Below are 20,677 nucleotides of genomic sequence, written 5' to 3' on the forward strand. Positions count from 1 at the left end.
ATACTAGCGGACCGCGGCCGATTTAAAAGCTACCACCTAGCAAGTGTGGTGTCTGGCGGTGACACCACACAAACATAATGAGAGGTCTTGAACAGAATGACCTCCCCAATGCCAACCAGCGTGATTCTGAAAACCGATCATGTTAAACCCAAATGTCACTTCTCTCATATAAGATACTGTAAACTTTGAATCCAGGCAATCCGTTAGATGCAGTATTTCTAGATTTTCAAAAGGCATTTGACTCAGTGCATTATGAACAGTTATTACCAAAAGTACAATCATATGGAGTATCAAGTGAAATTTGTGACTGGTTTGAAAATTTTTTGCTATGGGTGATGTAGCAAGTTATATTTGATGGAGACTAATCTACAGATGTAGAAGTCACTTTTAGTGTTCCTGAGGACAATGTATTGGGGCTTTTTCTGCTAATGTTGTGTCTCAATGACCTTGTGGACAATATTAATAATAACCTCAGGCTTATATGCTCTCTGAAAGAAGGTGTGAAAATATTTAGTCACATCTTGAAAAGATTTCAAAATGGTACAAAGACTATCAACTTGCTTTAAATATTCAGAAGTGTAAAATAATGCATTTCACAGAATGAAAAAACTTAGTTTTATACTACAATAACATCAAGTAACTTACAGTTGGAAACTATCAACTAATACAAATACCCGGGTTTAACAATTTGTAGGGATATGAAATGGAATTATGATACAGTCTCAGACATAGATACAGCATGTGGCAGACTGCGATTCATTGGTATAACACTTGAAAAAGGCAATCAAGAGAGAATGCATACAAAACACTGGTATGACCCATCCTGCAGTATCGCTCAGGTGTGTAGGATCCGTACCAAATAGGACTAACTGGTGGGGGGTGGGGTTGAGGGTGGGGGGTATTGAATGGATATAAAGAAGGGCAGCATGAATGATCACAGGTTCGTTTGACTCATGGGAGAGTGTCACAAGGTAACGGCATCATTGGGGAATGCTTTGATTGCACACATAGTTAAGATTTTTATTATTACTTTGCAACATAACCTTTAATTTGGGCCTGTATAGATTGTATTGGGTTGAAATGGCAGGAATAAGATAGTAACCTCATAAGTGTATTCCTAAATCTTTTTGCCAGCTCATCAATTATGTATCTGAGGAACTGTGATTTACAGTGAGATATTACTTCTGTTAACTTCACATTTTTAAGATTATTATTTACTTCGACACTGAAGCCAATCAGTTGTCTCCTACTCTCGCTTTGTCATGATAATTGTTTCATCCATCAATAACAGGGTGGCTGGGAGCATTATCAAGAAGAATGGTTGACATTTGTAGTCACGTAACACACAAACAATTTTTTGTGACTGACCTTGTACTGCAATCCCCTGGGTAAAAAAGCGATATTTGATTTTTCCACTGAATAACATTTGATTAACCATTGTTCAATTGCACACAACGTGTAATAGTAATGTCATATATAAGATGCTGATCCTGCAACTGTAAGTAATGAAAATCAACAAAATCTCATTGTGCAGTGAACCATACCACAGGACAAGAAGTTGCCTGAAAATGTTTCATATTGCAAGTGTGTCAGAGGTTGCACGTGGAAGATTGGCAACTGCAGATGTTTACTTGAGCTGCAATTCTTGTTAGTTTGGCTGAACATATGTCATGCCTTCCTTGTGAGTCTCACTCCACCATGTCCTGCATAGCTGTTGGTTGTTAAGTAATTTTGAACGAAGTATAATGACAATTCGCCAATTTATTGGGAGAAGTGTTCTATCAGGCATACCAGGGAAACCTATAAACTCTTATTTGCAATTTATCACATAACGACACTGCAATTAAATTGTGTTGCAAATAATACTCACGACTTAAAATATGTGTTCGCCAGCCAAAATTACTTCCTAATCTCACAGTTATTCTGCAGTCAGTGAAACCTTCTGCTTTTTGATGACAAACACCAAACTTTTCCAGGACTTGTGATTATTGAGTGTTGGTCTATCATAGAAAATAGAATTAATTATTATAAAATTCCTTTTGAGTATCATTCCACAATTTGCTATATTTTGTCATTGCCAACTATGAAGCTACTCTATCCTTTCATTGTGTGACCTGTGTTCTCTCACTTGGAACTAGTTCTAACATTTCCACATCTCCGAAAGTCTGATTTCTGATCTCCCTGCTTTTGTATAAATTTGTGTTATCCATCCCCAGATATTGCATTCCCAACTCAGTACAAACCTTTGTTACAGTTGCATGTAACTATACAGAGTATCCATTAGTAACACAGTGTGACCCATTAGTAACACAGTGTGACATCTTTTTTCTGTGGTCCTTCATTTGTTTGCACAAATATAAAACCGTGGGCATTGTGTGAAGCAAACTGTCGGCAGCTTTGAAAGCACACATGAAGTGATTATTACTTTGTTCAGTGCTTTGTGTACCAGATGAGTGTTATTTGTGTACCAGATGAGTGTTGATATAACCTCCAAATTCAAGTATTTTCTTTTCTTGTATTGTTCAGTATAGTCCAGTATAGTATGGTCATTTAAGTCAGTTTCCAAAGGAGTATGATGCAATTTTCAGACAAACTTGATAAAATTGTCTTTGCAGGTTAGAAGATTACAAACACTCTTAAGTACAAAATGTGTTCAGGTTAATATTAATGTCGGTGGTAGAAGAGTGCTTAGAGTAAAAATATTGTAAACATAAAGTCGTTGGTTTGAAGCTTGCTGGGAATAACTTTTATGTTTACTTTTAATTCCATATATTATTAACAAATGGAAATGTTGACTAACAGATTTTTAATTAGTATCTAATATGTAAAAATGATTATTTGTCTGTCAGTCTTCAATGTGTTGCTGTACCTTTCATCTGGTTGTGATGAAACTTAGGTGAATTGTCGTGCTCATGGTGGTGAAGGTTTCTGAGGGAATAAAAACCACCTGTGTCCTGTAGGGATGAGGATGGGGATGAAAAATGTGTGACAGCAGCATAACTCAGGAATTGTTGGGCAAATTTTGACCCAGTTGTGTATATACATCACTCATTATTTGAACATATAAATGTGTCTGATTTGTACATGTGTACCTACTTGGAAGTAAAAAGATTCATTACAACCCAGACTGGGCACACAGTTTGAGAGATGAAGCAGTCCCATCCCCTCCCCTTTAAAAAAATTGTATCATACTGATTTAGAAAATTGATATCTGGGCACTGTCCTTCAAATTCTGTATTTATGAGAAACTTGAAAAGGTCAGAACATACCATGAGATCTCCTTATCGGATCTATGTTTTAAACATATTATTTATGTTGAGAAATTTGTGATCAGAAAATGGTAAAGAATTCAGTGATGAATAATAATTTGTTTTCTCTTTAAAGAGTTTGGTATTTGTTCTGTTTTCTGATATTCAACAGCTTGTATCCTTAAAGGACATAGTTTGTAATCTTCAGCTGCCGTTATGCTCTTGTGTTTGTCCGTAAGCAGTAAATAGTTAATATTCTTTGTACATGTTGTATTTACAGAGAGAGAAGTACTTCGAGGGGCACAAGATCTGTACTTAAAGGTTCCACTTCCAGAAGACATGCAATTACGTGGCCTGGGAGCCTTAAAAGAGGCTCATGGTGCACTGGATTGGGATTACTTTCGTTGGCACTCAATCAGCCCTAAGCAAGCAGTAAGTTACCCATTTTCAACAGTTTGTTTTTAAAAAACAGGTCTAATTGTTATAAAATATTATTGTGCTACTGTAGATCATTGATGTCCCTCACCTTAGATTAGACTTCTATCAGGGCTTAATACTGAGTGGTGTTTGTTTCTATCTTTTGCCCTCTCTGCTCTCCCTTTGGCTGTGATGTTTGGGAACTCATTCTCTGGTTCATCCCAACCAGCACCAAGTTTATTTTCTTTACTTTCTTTGGTCTGTGGCAAAGGCTGATATGCACTGATGGAACAGTAGTGTTATAGATAGCCATCATACTGGATAGTCCACCAGTCAACTCGCTAAATGAAACATTTATAACATGTGACCTGAAGTCATCAGACCTAATGTTAGCTACATGATTCACAGCCACTTCTATTCCATTTCTGCTGTAAGTATATACATTTCTGTTTTAGAATAAGACTGCTACCAGTAACTTCTGCAATTTTTACTCTAAAATATGTTTTAAAAAACTGTGTTTTCATCTCCAGTCCAGTATTTTGTATGTATTAGAACACATTGCTTTTGTGTATTAACAGCTTTGTTTTGAAAGTTTCATCTATCATAACGATGCAAAACTTAAGTATATGTGAGCGAATGTAGTTCCTATATAGTGCAAATAGGATCCACAACACACCATTTTCACTTTCACTTTGCATCATATGAGACATCTGTGTGTGTGTGTGTGTGTGTGTGTGTGTGTGTGTGTGTGTGTGTGTCAGAAACAAAAGTAAATCAACCAACAAAAGATCTCCACTTGTTCAAAAATTAATGAAAAAGAAAGAAAACAAAAGTGAATGTAATTTTTCAGGTTTATTTATGTGGAAAATAGGAAAGAAACTGTGCAAGTTGTTTTTTGTGTGAGCAACTTTTATTTATTTGTACTTTACTGAAAAAATAAAAATAAATTGCAAAAATGATGTTGCATGCTCTACTTCAAGGCCTCATTCACAAAAAATATCTGAACCAGACATATTTCGTTTTCTCTATTTACAGATTATGCCCACTCACATACAAAACACAGCTAATCAGCATTGAAAATGCACTCTAGCTCTACAAAATGAGACTGAGAGTACATAATTAAGAAAGTGATTGGTAGCATATTCATTCTGAAGAAGTACTTAATAAATACCAAGCGAGGTGGCGCAGTGGTTAGCACACTGGACTCGCATTTGGGAGGACGATGGTTCAATCCCGCATCCAGCCATCCGGATTTAGGTTTTCCCCCGTGATTTCCCTGAATCACTCCCGGCAAATGCTGGGATGGTTTCTTTGAAAGGGCACGGCCGACTTCCTTCCCATCCTTCCCTAATACGATGAGACCGATGACCTCGCAGTTTTGTCTCTTCCCCCAAACAACCCAACCCCACTTAATAAATCTTAATAACAGTCACAAATGTGGCAAACAGGACAGTAACTCCGGGTGGGGTGGTTGACCAATTCAGCTTCTGCTAGCAACAAGTGTGTAACGTGGGTATCATAGTGCCAGCAAAACCACCACTGCAAGTATTTACTAATATGTGAGCAGTTGGGTGTTAATCTACTTTGACTATACCACTAACAGATGACGGCACACCAGATTGCCCATGTGTTCAGTGCTGAACATGTGTTCAGTGCTGAACAACACTTGAGCAGTCGTAACATTACCCAACAGTGGTTTACAGAAGCACCGTACCCTACTTTTTCCAGTTAAATGCCACAGTGTAAACAAATAAATGTGAACACCAGATCAGTGGTTTTGGTTACTTAGAATATGAGAAACAATTGTGTTTGCTCATGAGATACAGTACTTGTTGCTACACTAAAATTGTGGTAAAAGCTGCTAAACATTCTGTTTTCTAGTGAATAATAATTCTAAGATTAATATCTGGTTTCTATCACACTTTGCAATTTTAAAGCAGGAGGCTTTTTTCTGTGGACTAAAATTAGAATTTTTAAAATCGTAAGCAAAAGTTAATAGTCTAGCTTCAAAATGTTATCAGTCTTGATCTTGTAGAAACATAGCTCTTCTAGCTCTTCCTGGAAGTTTTCGAGTCTTTGTATTGGCAATAATTTGTCGCTTCTTTATTTTTTATTCTGACAATAAATTCTAGTTTAGTTTGTTAGTTGCGTATTTTCACATGCAGTGTTACTCCTTTCACTACTGTGGATGTACAGGGTTATTACAAATGATTGAAGCGATTTCACAGCTCTACAATAACTTTATTATTTGAGATATTTTCAAAATGTTCGATATGTGCCCCTTTAGTGATTTGGCAGACATCAAGCTGATAATCAAGTTCCTCCCACACTAGGCGCAGCATGTCCCCATCAATAAGTTCGAAAGCATCGTTGATGCGAGCTCGCAGTTCTGGCACGTTTCTTGGTAGAGGAGGTTTAAACACTGAATCATTCGCATAACCCCACAGAAAGAAATCGCATGCGGTTAAGTCGGGAGAGCATGGAGGCCATGACATGAATTGCTGATCACGATCTCCACCACGACCGATCCATCAGTTTTCCAATCTCCTGTTTAAGAAATGCCGAACATCATGATGGAAGTGTGGTGGAGCACCATCCTGTTGAAAGATGAAGTCGGCGCTGTCAGTCTCCAGTTGTGGCATGAGCCAATTTTCCAGCATGTCCAGATACACGTGTTCAACCGTTTCTTCGCTCACTGCATGCCGACCCGTTGATTTCCCCTTACAGAGGCATCCAGAAGCTTTAAACTGCGCATACAATCGCCGAATGGAGTTAGCAGTTGGTGGATCTTCGTTGAACTTCGTCCTGAAGTGTCGTTGCACTGTTATGACTGACTGATGTGAGTGCATTTCAAGCACGACATACGCTTTCTCGGCTCCTGTTGCCATTTTGTCTCACTGTGCTCTCGAGCTCTCTGGCGGCAGAAACCTGAAGTGCGGCTTCAAAATATATATATATATATACAAATGTCTGCTTGTGTCTGTGTATATGAGGATGGATATGTGTGTGTGTGCGAGTGTATACCTGTCCTTTTTTCCCTCCTTTTTTCCCCCTAAGGTAAGTCTTTCCGCTCCCGGGATTGGAATGACTCCTTACCCTCTCCCTTAAAACCCAAATCCTTTTGTCTTTCCCTCTCCTTCCCTCTTTCCTGACGAGGCAACCATTGGTTGCGAAAGCTAGATTTTGTGTGTATGTTTGTGTTTGTCTGTGTGTCTATCGACCTGCCAGCGCTTTTGTTTGGTAAGTCTCATCATCTTTCTTTTTAAATATATATATATATATATATATATATATATATAAATAAATAAAACTTAATGGGGTCGTTGTGGAGGTGTTGTGAGGGTGACATGGTACTAGAAGGTGGAAAGTGGAACACGAGGCTGAAATGAAAATGAAAATAATATAAAAATATATGGGGAGAGATAAAGGTAAAACTAGAAAGCAAATGGAGATCTGGTGTGAAAAAAGGCGAAAAAGGGTTGGTTAGAGCTGGGCTATGTTGATCCTGTGGTGAACTTGTGTAAGTAGCTAATGATGTGCATAAAGGTTAGGTGGTTGTGTTGCCGCCAAAACACATTAAAGGGTGGAGAAATACGGGAAAATTTCGAAAAAACTACGTGAGGATGTATTAAAAGGAGTGGTTTGGTGGTGGCAGATTATGGAAATGAAGCTAACAATTGTCTGATGAAGAAATAATGACGTTAAAACCTGTGGGAAGCGGCTAAAAATGATCGGTGATGTGAGAAAAACGGAAATGGAAATAAAGCAAAAGTTATTAAAACTAGCCCAAAATTCACAAACCCAATCATCCCGGCCGTCCCATTGTAGCTGGTTACCAAGCCCCCACAGAACGCATCTCTGCCTACGTAGATCAACACCTTCAACCCATTACATGCAGTCTCCCACCCTTCATCAAAGACACCAACCACTTTCTCAAACCCCTGGAAGGCTTACCCAATCCGTTACCCCAGAAACCATCCTTGTAACCATTGATGCCACTTCCTTCTACACAAATATCCCGCACGTCCAGGGCCTCGCTGCGATGGAGCACTTCCTTTCACGCCGATCACCTGCCACCCTACCTAAAACCTCTTTCCTCATTACCGTAGCCAGCTTCATCCTGACCCACAACTTCTTCACTTTTGAAGACCAGACATACCAACAATTAAAGGGAACAGTCATGGGTACCAGGATGGCCCCTTCGTACGCCAACCTATTCATGGGTCGCTTAGAGGAAGCCTTCTTGGTTACACAGGCCTGCCAACCCAAAGTTTGGTACATATTTATTGATGACATCTTCATGATCTGGACTCACAGTGAAGAAGAACTCCAGAATTTCCTCTCCAACCTCAACTCCTTTGGTTCCATCAGATTCACCTGGTCCTACTCCAAATCCCATGCCACTTTCCTTGATGTTGACCTTCACCTGTCCAATGGCCAGCTTCACACGTCCGTCCACATCAAACCCACCAACAAGCAACAGTACCTCCATTATGACAGCTGCCACCCATTCCACATCAAACGGTCCCTTCCCTACAGCCTAGGTCTTCGTGGCAAACGAATCTGCTCCAGTCCGGAATCCTTGAACCATTACACCAACAACCTGAAAACAGCTTTCGCATCCCATAACTACCCTTCCGACCTGGTACAGAAGCAAATAACCAGAGCCACTTCTTCATCTCCTCAAACCCGGAACCTTCCACAGAAGAACCCCAAAAGTGCCCCACTTGTGACAGGATACTTTCCGGGACTGGATAGATTCTGAATGTGGCTCTCCAGCAGGGATACGACTTCCTCAAATCCTGCCCTGAAATGAGATCCATCCTTCATGAAATCCTCTCCACTCCACCAAGAGCGTCTTTCCGCTGTCCACCTAACCTTCGTAACCTCTTAGTTCATCCCTATGAAATCCCCAAACCACCTTCCCTACCCTCTGGCTCCTACCCCTGTAACCGTCCCCGGTGTAAAACCTGTCCCATGCACCCTCCCACCACCACCTATTCCAGTCCTGTAACCCGGAAGGTGTACACGATCAAAGGCAGAGCCACGTGTGAAAGCACCCACGTGATTTACCAACTGACCTGCCTACACTGTGAAGCGTTCTATGTGGGAATGACCAGCAACAAACTGTCCATTCGCATGAATGGACACAGGCAGACAGTGTTTGTTGGTAATGAGGATCAGCCTGTGGCTAAACATGCCTTGGTGCACGGCCAGCACATCTTGGCACAGTGTTACACCGTCCGGGTTATCTGGATACTTCCCACTAACACCAACCTGTCAGAACTCCGGAGATGGGAACTTGCCCTTCAGCATATCCTCTCTTCTCGCTATCCGCCAGGCCTCAATCTCCGCTAATTTCTAATTTCAATTTGCCGCCGCTCATACCTCACCTGTCTTTCAACATCATCTTTGCCTCTGTACTTCCGTCCCGACTGACATCTCCGCCCAAAACTCTTTGCCTTTACAAATGTCTGCTTGTGTCTGTGTATATGCGGATGGATATGTGTGTGTGTGCGAGTGTATACCTGTCCTCTTTTCCCCCTAAGGTAAGTCTTTCCGCTCCCGGGATTGGAATGACTCCTTACCCTCTCCCTTAAAACCCATATCCTTTTGTCTTTCCTTCTCCTTCCCTCTTTCCTGACGAGGCAACCGTTGGTTGCGAAAGCTAGAGTTTTGTGTGTATGTTTGTGTTTATTTGTGTGTCTATCGACCTGCCAGCGCTTTCTTTTTATATATATATATATATATATATATATATATATATATTTAAAAAGAAAGATGATGAGACTTACCCAACAAAAGCGCTGGCAGGTCGATAGACACACAAATAAACACAAACATACACACAAAACTCTAGCTTTCGCAACCAACGGTTGCCTCGTCAGGAAAGAGGGAAGGAAAGACAAAAGGATATGGGTTTTAAGGGAGAGGGTAAGGAGTCATTCCAATCCCGGGAGCGGAAAGACTTACCTTAGGGGAAAAAAGGACAGGTATACACGCACACACACACATATCCATCCATACACACAAGACACAAGCAGACATTTGTAAAGGCAAAGAGTTTGAGCAGAGATGTCAGTCGGGACGGAAGTATAGAGGCAAAGATGATGTTGAAAGACAGGTGAGGTATGAGCGGCGGCAGATTGAAATTAGGAATTAGCGGAGATTGAGGCCTGGCGGATAGCGAGAAGAGAGGATATGCTGAAGGGCAAGTTCCCATCTCCGGAGTTCTGACAGGTTGGTGTTAGTGGGAAGTATCCAGATAACCCGGACGGTGTAACAGTGTGCCAAGATGTGCTGGCCGTGCACCAAGGCATGTTTAGCCACAGGCTGATCCTCATTACCAACAAACACTGTCTGCCTGTGTCCATTCATGCGAATGGACAGTTTGTTGCTGGTCATTCCCACATAGAACGCTTCACAGTGTAGGCAGGTCAGTTGGTAAATCACGTGGGTGCTTTCACACGTGGCTCTGCCTTTGATCGTGTACACCTTCCGGGTTACAGGACTGGAATAGGTGGTGGGAGGGTGCATGGGACAGGTCTTACACCGGGGGCGGTTACAGGGGTAGGAGCCAGAGGGTAGGGAAGGTGGTTTGGGGATTTCATAGGGATGAACTAAGAGGTTACGAAGGTTAGGTGGACGGCGGAAAGACACTCTTGGTGGAGTGGGGAGGATTTCATGAAGGATGGATCTCATTTCAGGGCAGGATTTGAGGAAGTCGTATCCCTGCTGGAGAGCCACATTCAGAATCTGATCCAGTCCCGGAAAGTATCCTGTCACAAGTGGGGCACTTTTGGGGTTCTTCTGTGGAAGGTTCCGGGTTTGAGGAGATGAGGAAGTGGCTCTGGTTATTTGCTTCTGTACCAGGTCGGGAGGGTAGTTACGGGATGCAAAAGCTGTTTTCAGGTTGTTGGTGTAATGGTTCAAGGATTCCGGACTGGAGCAGATTCGTTTGCCACGAAGACCTAGGCTGTAGGGAAGGGACCGTTTGATGTGGAATGGGTGGCAGCTGTCATAATGGAGGTACTGTTGCTTGTTGGTGGGTTTGATGTGGACGGACGTGTGAAGCTGGCCATTGGACAGGTGGAGGTCAACGTCAAGGAAAGTGGCATGGGATTTAGAGTAGGACCAGGTGAATCTGATGGAACCAAAGGAGTTGAGGTTGGAGAGGAAATTCTGGAGTTCTTCTTCACTGTGAGTCCAGATCATGAAAATGTCATCAATAAATCTGTACCAAACTTTGGGTTGGCAGGCCTGGGTAACCAAGAAGGCTTCCTCTAAGCGACCCATGAATAGGTTGGCGTACGAGGGGGCCATCCTGGTACCCATGGCTGTTCCCTTTAATTGTTGGTATGTCTGGCCTTCAAAAGTGAAGAAGTTGTGGGTCAGGATGAAGCTGGCTAAGGTAATGAGGAAAGAGGTTTTAGGTAGGGTGGCAGGTGATCGGCGTGAAAGGAAGTGCTCCATCGCAGCGAGGCCCTGGACATGCGGAATATTTGTGTATAAGGAAGTGGCATCAATGGTTACAAGGATGGTTTCCGGGGGTAACAGACTGGGTAGGGATTCCAGGCGTTCGAGAAAGTGGTTGGTGTCTTTGATGAAGGATGGGAGACTGCAAGTAATGGGTTGAAGGTGTTGATCTACGTAGGCAGAGATGCGTTCTGTGGGGGCTTGGTAACCAGCTACAATGGGACGGCCGGGATGATTGGGTTTGTGAATTTTGGGCTAGTTTTAATAACTTTTGCTTTATTTCCATTTCCGTTTTTCTCACATCACCGATCATTTTTAGCCGCTTCCCACAGGTTTTAACGTCATTATTTCTTCATCAGACAATTGTTAGCTTCATTTCCATAATCTGCCACCACCAAACCACTCCTTTTAATACATCCTCACGTAGTTTTTTCGAAATTTTCCCGTATTTCTCCACCCTTTAATGTGTTTTGGCGGCAACACAACCACCTAACCTTTATGCACATCATTAGCTACTTACACAAGTTCACCACAGGATCAACATAGCCCAGCTCTAACCAACCCTTTTTCGCCTTTTTTCACACCAGATCTCCATTTGCTTTCTAGTTTTACCTTTATCTCTCCCCATATATTTTTATATTTATTTTCATTTTCATTTCAGCCTCGTGTTCCACTTTCCACCTTCTAGTACCATGTCACCCTCACAACACCTCCACAACGACCCCATTAAGTTTTATTTACATTCCCTCCGCAAACATGCCTTCGCCCTAGACAGATTACACTCCCATATTTTATTTTCTCAGGCTTGTCTGACATTTGGCATCACCCCCAAAGGCCTCACACTTAAAGTTCCCATCTCTGGCTGCAACCCTTCTTTCCATCAGTCCCTATACCAGTTCCAAACCGAACAATCCATTTCCCTCACCCACCTAATCCTTCACCTACACATCCACTCAGCCAATCAACACACCCATCAACTCCTATCCTTAATAAAAGTCCTCAATCTTTCCTCTCCCACATCCACACCGCTTGTTCAGAGCATCGTCCTACAGGCCAACTGCAAATTAGAACAGCATGCCACCCTCCACCTTAAAAAACTATCCAATCTCCTGGTTTCCCACCTCCGGAAAGGCAACTCACTCACCCTTCACAACCTTTCCAGCAAACCTCAACCTCCTCTCATTGCACACAAACCCAGTCTCTCCCATCTACTCAATCTCCCACTTCCAGCTCCACTCCCTCCAAAACCTCAAAATTCCAATCAACACAATCTGGAACCACAACACCCCAATTCAGTAGTTAACCTTTCCTCCAAACCTCTCTCCCAATCCGAAACCTCTGTCCTATCCAAAGGCCTCACCTTCAGCCCCACTCCCAGATTTAACCAAACAGCCCTCGTCAAAGATTTACTGTCCTACACCCGTACTCTCTGCTGGAAATATCACTTTGCCACGAAGAAAAATGATCCTAATCCTACTCCTAATGATCCAACTCCCCAAGACACTATCCAAATTGAACCATGCCTGGAACAGTTCCGTCCTCCGTCACAGCGGGACCCACCTCCTCTTCCTCAAAATCACCCTCTCCTAACCTTCCAGGAATTTCTGACTTCCAGCCTTGCCTCTCAATCCTTCTTAAAAAACCTTAATCCTACTCCCAACATCACCACTGCTGAAGCCCAGGCTATCCGTGATCTGAAGGCTGACCAATCCATCGTCATTCTTCCGGCGGACAAGGGTTCCACGACTGTGGTACTTGATCGTCGGGAGTATGTGGCTGAGGGACTGCGTCGGCTTTCAGACAACACTACTTACAAAGTTTGCCAAGGTAATCCCATTCCTGATGTCCAGGCGGAGCTTCAAGGAATCCTCAGAACCTTGGGCCCCCTACAAAACCTTTCACCTGACTCCATCAACCTCCTAACCCCACCAACACCCCGCACCCCTACCTTCTACCTTCTTCCCAAAATTCACAAACCCAATCATCCCGGCCGTCCCATTGTAGCTGGTTACCAAGCCCCCACAGAACGCATCTCTGCCTACGTAGATCAACACCTTCAACCCATTACATGCAGTCTCCCATCCTTCATCAAAGACACCAACCACTTTCTCAAACTCCTGGAATCCCTACCCAGTCTGTTACCCCCGGAAACCATCCTTGTAACCATTGATGCCACTTCCTTATACACAAATATTCCGAATGTCCAGGGCCTCGCTGCGATGGAGCACTTCCTTTCACGCCAATCACCTGCCGCCCTACCTAAAACCTCTTTCCTCATTACCTTAGCCAGCTTCATCCTGACCCATAACTTCTTCACTTTTGAAGGCCAGACATACCAACAATTAAAGGGTACCAGGATGGCCCCCTCGTACGCCAACCTATTCATGGGTCGCTTAGAGGAAGCCTTCTTGGTTACCCAGGCCTGCCATCCCAAAGTTTGGTACAGATTTATTGATGACATTTTCATGATCTGGACTCACAGTGAAGAAGAACTCCAGAATTTCCTCTCCAACCTCAACTCCTTTGGTTCCAACAGATTCACCTGGCCCTACTCTAAATCCCATGCCACTTTCCTTGACGTTGACCTCCACCTGTCCAATGGCCAGCTTCACACGTGCGTCCACATCAAACCCACCAACAAGCAACAGTACCTCCATTATGACAGCTGCCACCCATTCCACATCAAACGGTCCCTTCCCTACATCCTAGGTCTTCATGGCAAACGAATCTGCTCCAGTCCGGAATCCTTGAACCATTACACCAACAACCTGAAAACAGCTTTTGCATCCCGTAACTACCCTCCCGACCTGGTACAGAAGCAAATAACCAGAGCCACTTCTTCATCTCCTCAAACCCGGGACCTTCCACAGAAGAACCCAAAAAGTGCCCCACTTGTGACAGGATACTTTCCGGGACTGGATCAGATTCTGAATGTGGCTCTCCAGCAGGGATACGACTTCCTCAAATCCTGCCCTGAAATGAGATCCATCGTTCATGAAATCCTCCCCACTCCACCAAGAGTGTCTTTCCACCGTCCACCTAACTTTCGTAACCTCTTAGTTCATCCCTATGAAATCCCCAAACCACCTTCCCTACCCTCTGGCTCCTACCCCTGTAACCGTCCCCGGTGTAAAACCTGTCCCATGCACCCTCCCACCACCACCTATTCCAGTCCTGTAACCCGGAAGGTGTACACGATCAAAGGCAGAGCCACGTGTGAAAGCACCCACGTGATTTACCAACTGACCTGCCTACACTGTGAAGCGTTCTATGTGGGAATGACCAGCAACAAACTGTCCATTCGCATGAATGGACACAGGCAGACAGTGTTTGTTGGTAATGAGGATCATCCTGTGACTAAACATGCCTTGGTGCATGGCCAGCACATCTTGGCACAGTGTTACACCGTCCGGGTTATCTGGATACTTCCCACTAACACCAACCTGTCAGAACTCCGGAGATGGGAACTTGCCCTTCAGCATATCCTCTCTTCTCGCTATCCGCCAGGCCTCAATCTCCACTAATTTCTAATTTCAATTTGCCGCCGCTCATACCTCACCTGTCTTTCAACATCATCTTTGCCTCTGTACTTCCACCCCGACTGACATCTCTGCCCAAACTCTTTGCCTTTACAAATGTCTGCTTGTGTCTCTGTATATGTGGATGGATATGTGTGTGTGTGCGAGTGTATACCTGTCCTTTCTTCCCCCTAAGGTAAGTCTTTCCGCTCCCGGGATTGGAATGACTCCTTACCCTCTCCCTTAAATCCCATATCCTTTTGTCTTTCCCTCTCCTTCCCTCTTTCCTGACGAGGCAGCCGTTGGTTGCGAAAGCTAGAATTTTGTGTGTATGTGTTTGTTTGTGTGTCTATCGACCTGCCAGCGCTTTTGTTTGGTTAGTCTCATCATCTTTCTTGTTAAATATATTTTTCCCACGTGGAATGTTTCCCTCTATTATATACCTAAAAACAAAGATGATGTGACTTACCAAATGAAAGTGCTGGCAGGTCGATAGACACACAAACGAACACAAACATACACACAAAATTCTAGCTTTCGCAACCAACGGTTGCCTCGTCAGGAAAGAGGGAAGGAGAAGGAAAGACAAAAGGATATGGGTTTTAAGGGAGAGGGTAAGGAGTCATTCCAATCCCGGGAGCGGAAAGACTTACCTTAGGGGGAAAAAAGGACAGGTATACACTTGCACACACACACATATCCATCCACACATACACAGACACAAGCAGACATTTGTAAAGGCAAAGAGTTTGGGCAGAGATGTCAGTTGGGACGGAAGTACAGAGGCAAAGATGATGTTGAAAGACAGGTGAGGTATGAGCGGTGGCAGATTGAAATTGGAAATTAGCGGAGATTGAGGCCTGGCGGATAGCGAGAAGAGAGGATATGCTGAAGGGCAAGTTCCCATCTCCGGAGTTCTGACAGGTTGGTGTTAGTGGGAAGTATCCAGATAACCCGGACGGTGTAACACTGTGCCAAGATGTGCTGGCTGTGCACCAAGGCATGTTTAGCCACAGGGTGATCCTCATTACCAACAAACACTGTCTGCCTGTGTCCATTCATGCGAATGGACAGTTTGTTGCTGGTCATTCCCACATAGAACGCTTCACAGTGTAGGCAGGTCAGTTGGTAAATCACGTGGGTGCTTTCACACGTGGCTCTGCCTTTGATCGTGTACACCTTCCGGGTTACAGGACTGGAATAGGTGGTGGTGGGAGGGTGCATGGGACAGGTTTTACACCGGGGGCGGTTACAGGGGTAGGAGCCAGAGGGTAGGGAAGGTGGTTTGGGGATTTCATAGGGATGAACTAAGAGGTTACGAAGGTTAGGTGGACGGCGGAAAGACACTCTTGGTGGAGTGGGGAGGATTTCATGAAGGATGGATCTCATTTCAGGGCAGGATTTGAGGAAGTCGTATCCCTGCTGGAGAGCCACATTCAGAATCTGATCCAGTCCCGGAAAGTATCCTGTCACAAGTGGGGCACTTTTTGGGTTCTTCTGTGGAAGGTTCCGGGTTTGAGGAGTTGAAGAAGTGGCTCTGGTTATTTGCTTCTGTACCAGGTCGGGAGGGTAGTTACGGGATGCAAAAGGTGTTTTCAGGTTGTATATATATACACACACACACACACACACACACACACACACACACATTTCTTGTTAAGAATATTAGTTTATTCCCAAGAATAAGCAGCTTTCACTCAGTTAATACTAGGCAGAAGTGAAACCTGCATTTGGATCGGACTTCCTTAACTCTTGTCCAGAAAGGTGTGCAGTGACTGCTGCATCTATTTCCAATAAGCAACCAGTAGAATTCAAAAATATTAGCAGTAATCCATGCCAGTATAAGAATGTGAACTCATTATAATAGCTGATATGGTGATAGCTTGGGAACACATAACAGCAATACTGCATAATCTTGGGTAAAATAAAAGTTTTCTTTTTCTTTTCCTTTGTTTCATTCTGCCATTTCCTCAAAAATTGTTATTAGAGTGAGTGTAAATAAAATATCTAGCTTTTACCTGTCACTGTTACATGATATTACCTACTCCAGTATGCATTCCTCGCATTTCTTCTTTCCAGAACTTTTGTACGACACTTTTTGTTAAACCAAATTTTATTAGATCGTTTTCTTTCACCTATGATTTTGGAAGCTGCTTCTTGACTACAGCCCTTCAGGTGTCTCCATCTGCTTTCGACATCCTGTGGTTCTGCATTGGTCAGTCTCGGTTTTGTTAGATTGCTTTTAATTTCTTTTGTAGAATTTTCTTTTACATCTACTTTCGCCAGGTTTCCTATGTTATATCTTGTAATTTCTTCTCTATTTCTATTTACTTTCCTTTTGAGTTTCACTTTCATTTTTGATATGATTAACATGTGGTCTGTGTCACAATCTGCTCCCCTGAAGGTTCTGACATCTTTACTACTGTTTTGGAATTGTTTCTGGATAGCTACATGATCTATTTGATTGACTACCTTTCCGTCTGGTGATATCCATGTTCCTAAATGAATGCGTTTATGTAGCTGAGTGGTCAGCGCGACAGACTGTCAATCCTAAGGGCCCGGATTCGATTCCCGGCTGGGTCGGAGATTTTCTCCGGTCAGGGACTGTGTGTTGTGTTGTCCTAATCATCATCATTTCATCCCCATCGACACGCAAGTCGCTGAAGTGGCGTCAAATTGAAAGATTTGCACCAGGCGAGCAAGGTCTGCCTGACGGGAGGCCCTCGTCACACGCCATTATTATTATTATGTTGGAATTTTGTGCTGCTCATTGTGAGACCATTTGACATTGCAAAGTTTATAAGTTGAACCCCATTATCTGAACTTTCCTCATGTAAGCTAAAATTGTCAGTGGTTGGTTTGTAGATTTCTTCCTTTCCTACTTTGGCATTAAAATCTCCTAACACTATTTTTACATTGTGCCTACTTAATAAGTTGTATGTTTGTTCCAGTTGGCTGTAGAATTCTTCTTTTGTGTTGTCATCCTTATCTTCTATGGGTGTGTGTGCATTTAGAAGTGCAATGTCTAACCACTGTGTATGAATAGTTATATATGATATATGGTTATTAACATGTTTGAACTCCCTTACTGAGTCCTCTATTGATTTATGAATGTAGAAACCAGTTCCAAATTCATGACACTGACTGCAGTCTCGTCTGCTATTTTCAGTGAGCCTGTTCCCTGCCATCTTACTCCTTGGAGAGCTACTAGTTACACTCTTTATTTTCTTAATTCGTTTGCTAGTATTTGGGCAGTTCCAGGATGATACAGTCTTCTAATATTCCATGATGCAAAAGAGAATTCCTTGTACCTTTGCCAGTTTTTGTTCCAGTAAATCCTGTCCTGTTTCCGAGGCTGGTGATGGAGGAATGCTTATAGCAATAAAAAAATATATATGATAATATCTAGCGAAATTATATAAATTCAGAGTGCAAAGTACTTTGGGTTGAGTCTAGCAGGTGGATCAAACATGGTCATTGGATGCTTTTGTAGACCCCCTGCCTCAGCAGGAGTAATGGTGGAACATTTGATGGATAACTTTTTGCCTAAATTTTCTGATCATGTTACAGTTTTAGGTGGAAATTTTAAGTTACCAGCTATAGACTGGGAGATGCAAGTGGTTAGGATGGGTAGTAAAGATGGAGAATCATGTGAAATTGTTGTAAGTGCCTTATCCAAAAATTACTATCACCCGTTAATCAGAGAAGCTACTTATGAAGATAACATCAGACGTGCTAGTGACTAACAGACCCGAACTTTTTTACTCAATTAGCATTGAACAGTGAATCGGTAATCATAAGGCCATTACAGCATCACTGAATATGACTGTAAATAGGAATACAAGGAAAGGAAGATCTTTCTGTTTAACAAGAGCAACAAGATAGAAATTGCTAATTATCTTACAAGTCGTCACAAAAATTTCATTTCCAGTACCGACAATGTTGAGCACCAATGGACAGGGTTCAAGAGCATTCTACAATATAGCTTAGGCGAGTATGTTGCAAGCAAAATTGTGAGGAATGGGAAAAACCCACTGTGGTTGGACAGCCATTTTAGGAAGCTACTATGAAAGCAAAGAGAGCATCATTGCAAATTTAAACATCGCCAAAACCTCACAGACAAACAAATACTTAACAAAGCCAAAATTAGCATGAGGAGGACTATGTGTGAAGTGTTCGATGAATACAAAAGTAAAACTTGTTATCTACCAAGTTGACCACAAATCCTAAGAAGTTGTGATCATAAGGTCACTGAAATAAAGAATGACACAGAAAAGAACGAAATACTAGACATCATCTTCCAAAACTGTTTCACAGAGGAAGATCACACTGAAGTTCCTACTTTAAATATTCACACAAGTGACAAAATGACAGATATTGAAATAAGTTACTAAGGGATTTAAAAATAACTGAAATCCCTCAACAGAGGGAAGACTACTGGACATGAGGGGATACCAGTTTGAGTCTACACAGAGTAAGCAAAAGAACTTGGCTCTGTTCTAACAGCAGTGTACCATAGGTCTCTAGATGAGAGATCCTAATGATTGGAAAAAAGCATATGTCATCCTGTTTTCAAGAAGGTTGTCAAATAGATGCACATAACTGGGGCCCTATATCTCTGATGTTGGTCTGCTGCAAAATTTTAGAACATATTTTGTGCTCGCATATTATGATATTTCTGGAGACCAAAAATCTCATCTCTAGGAACCAGCATGGGTTCCAAAAACAATGATTGTGTGAAACACAGCTCGCTCTCTTCAAACCCAGCTCGCTCTCTTTGTCCATGAGACCAGATGCCTAGGCAGATTGTGTGAAACACAGCTCGCTCTCTTCAAACCCAGCTCGCTCTCTTTGTCCATGAGACCAGATGCCTAGGCAGATTCTGTGTTCCTTGACTTCCAGAAGACACTCGATACAGTTCCACACTGCAACTTAATGAACAAAATAATAGTGTATGGAATATCAGAACAAGTGATTATTATGGGTGGAGGTTACACTCAACAACCGAGCAAGGTTAATAATTGGCTCCTTTTACCGACCCCCCGACTCAGCAGCATTAGTGGCAGAACAACTGAGAGAAAATTTGGAATACATTTCACATAAATTTTCTCATCATGTTATGGTCTTAGGTGGAGATTTCAATTTACCAGATATAGACTGGGACACTCAGATGTTTAGGACGGGTGGTAGGGACAGAGCATCGAGTGACATTATACTGAGTGCACTATCCGAAAATTACCTCGAGCAATTAAACAGAGAACCGACTCGTGGAGATAACATCTTGGACCTACTGATAACAAACAGACCCGAACTTTTCGACTCTGTAAGTGCAGAACAGGGAATCAGTGATCATAAGGCCGTTGCAGCATCCCTGAATATGGAAGTTAATAGGAATATAAAAAAAGGGAGGAAGGTTTATCTGTTTAGCAAGAGTAATAGAAGGCAGATTTCAGACTACCTAACAGATCAAAACGAAAATTTCTGTTCCGACACTGACAATGTTGAGTGTTTATGGAAAAAGTTCAAGGCAACCGTTAAATGCGTTTTAGACAGGTACGTGCCGAGCAAAACTGTGAGGGACGGGAAAAACCCACCGTGGTACAACAACAAAGTTAGGAAACTACTGCGAAAGCAAAGAGAGCTTCACTCCAAGTTTAAACGCAGCCAAAACCTCTCAGACAAACAGAAGCTAAACGATGTCAAAGTTAGCGTAAGGAGGGCTATGCGTGAAGCGTTCAGTGAATTCGAAAGTAAAATACTAGGTACCGACTTGACAGAAAATCCTAGGAAGTTCTGGTCTTACGTTAAATCAGTAAGTGGCTCGAAACATCATGTCCAGACACTCTGGGATGATGATGGCATTGAAACAGAGGATGACAAGCGTAAAGCTGAAATACTAAACACCTTTTTCCAAAGCTGTTTCACAGAGGAAGACCGCACTGCAGTTCCTTCTCTAAATCCTCGCACCAACGAAAAAATGGCTGACATTGAAATAAGTGTCCAAGGAATAGAAAAGCA

General features: G+C 42.6%; 1 protein-coding gene across 1 annotated transcript in view; it reads left to right on the plus strand.

The window, feature by feature from the left end:
* Nucleotides 1-20,677, plus strand: part of LOC126095774 (nonsense-mediated mRNA decay factor SMG5) — a 283,868-nt gene that overhangs the window by 115,565 nt on the left and 147,626 nt on the right. The window contains exon 11 of the mRNA XM_049910581.1: nt 3,529-3,680. Within this exon, the coding sequence (XP_049766538.1) occupies nt 3,529-3,680 (152 nt within the window). The remainder of the gene's footprint in view (nt 1-3,528; nt 3,681-20,677) is intronic.

This window comes from Schistocerca cancellata, chromosome 8 (genome assembly GCF_023864275.1).
Source record: "Schistocerca cancellata isolate TAMUIC-IGC-003103 chromosome 8, iqSchCanc2.1, whole genome shotgun sequence".
Classification (NCBI taxonomy): Eukaryota; Metazoa; Arthropoda; class Insecta; order Orthoptera; family Acrididae; genus Schistocerca; species Schistocerca cancellata.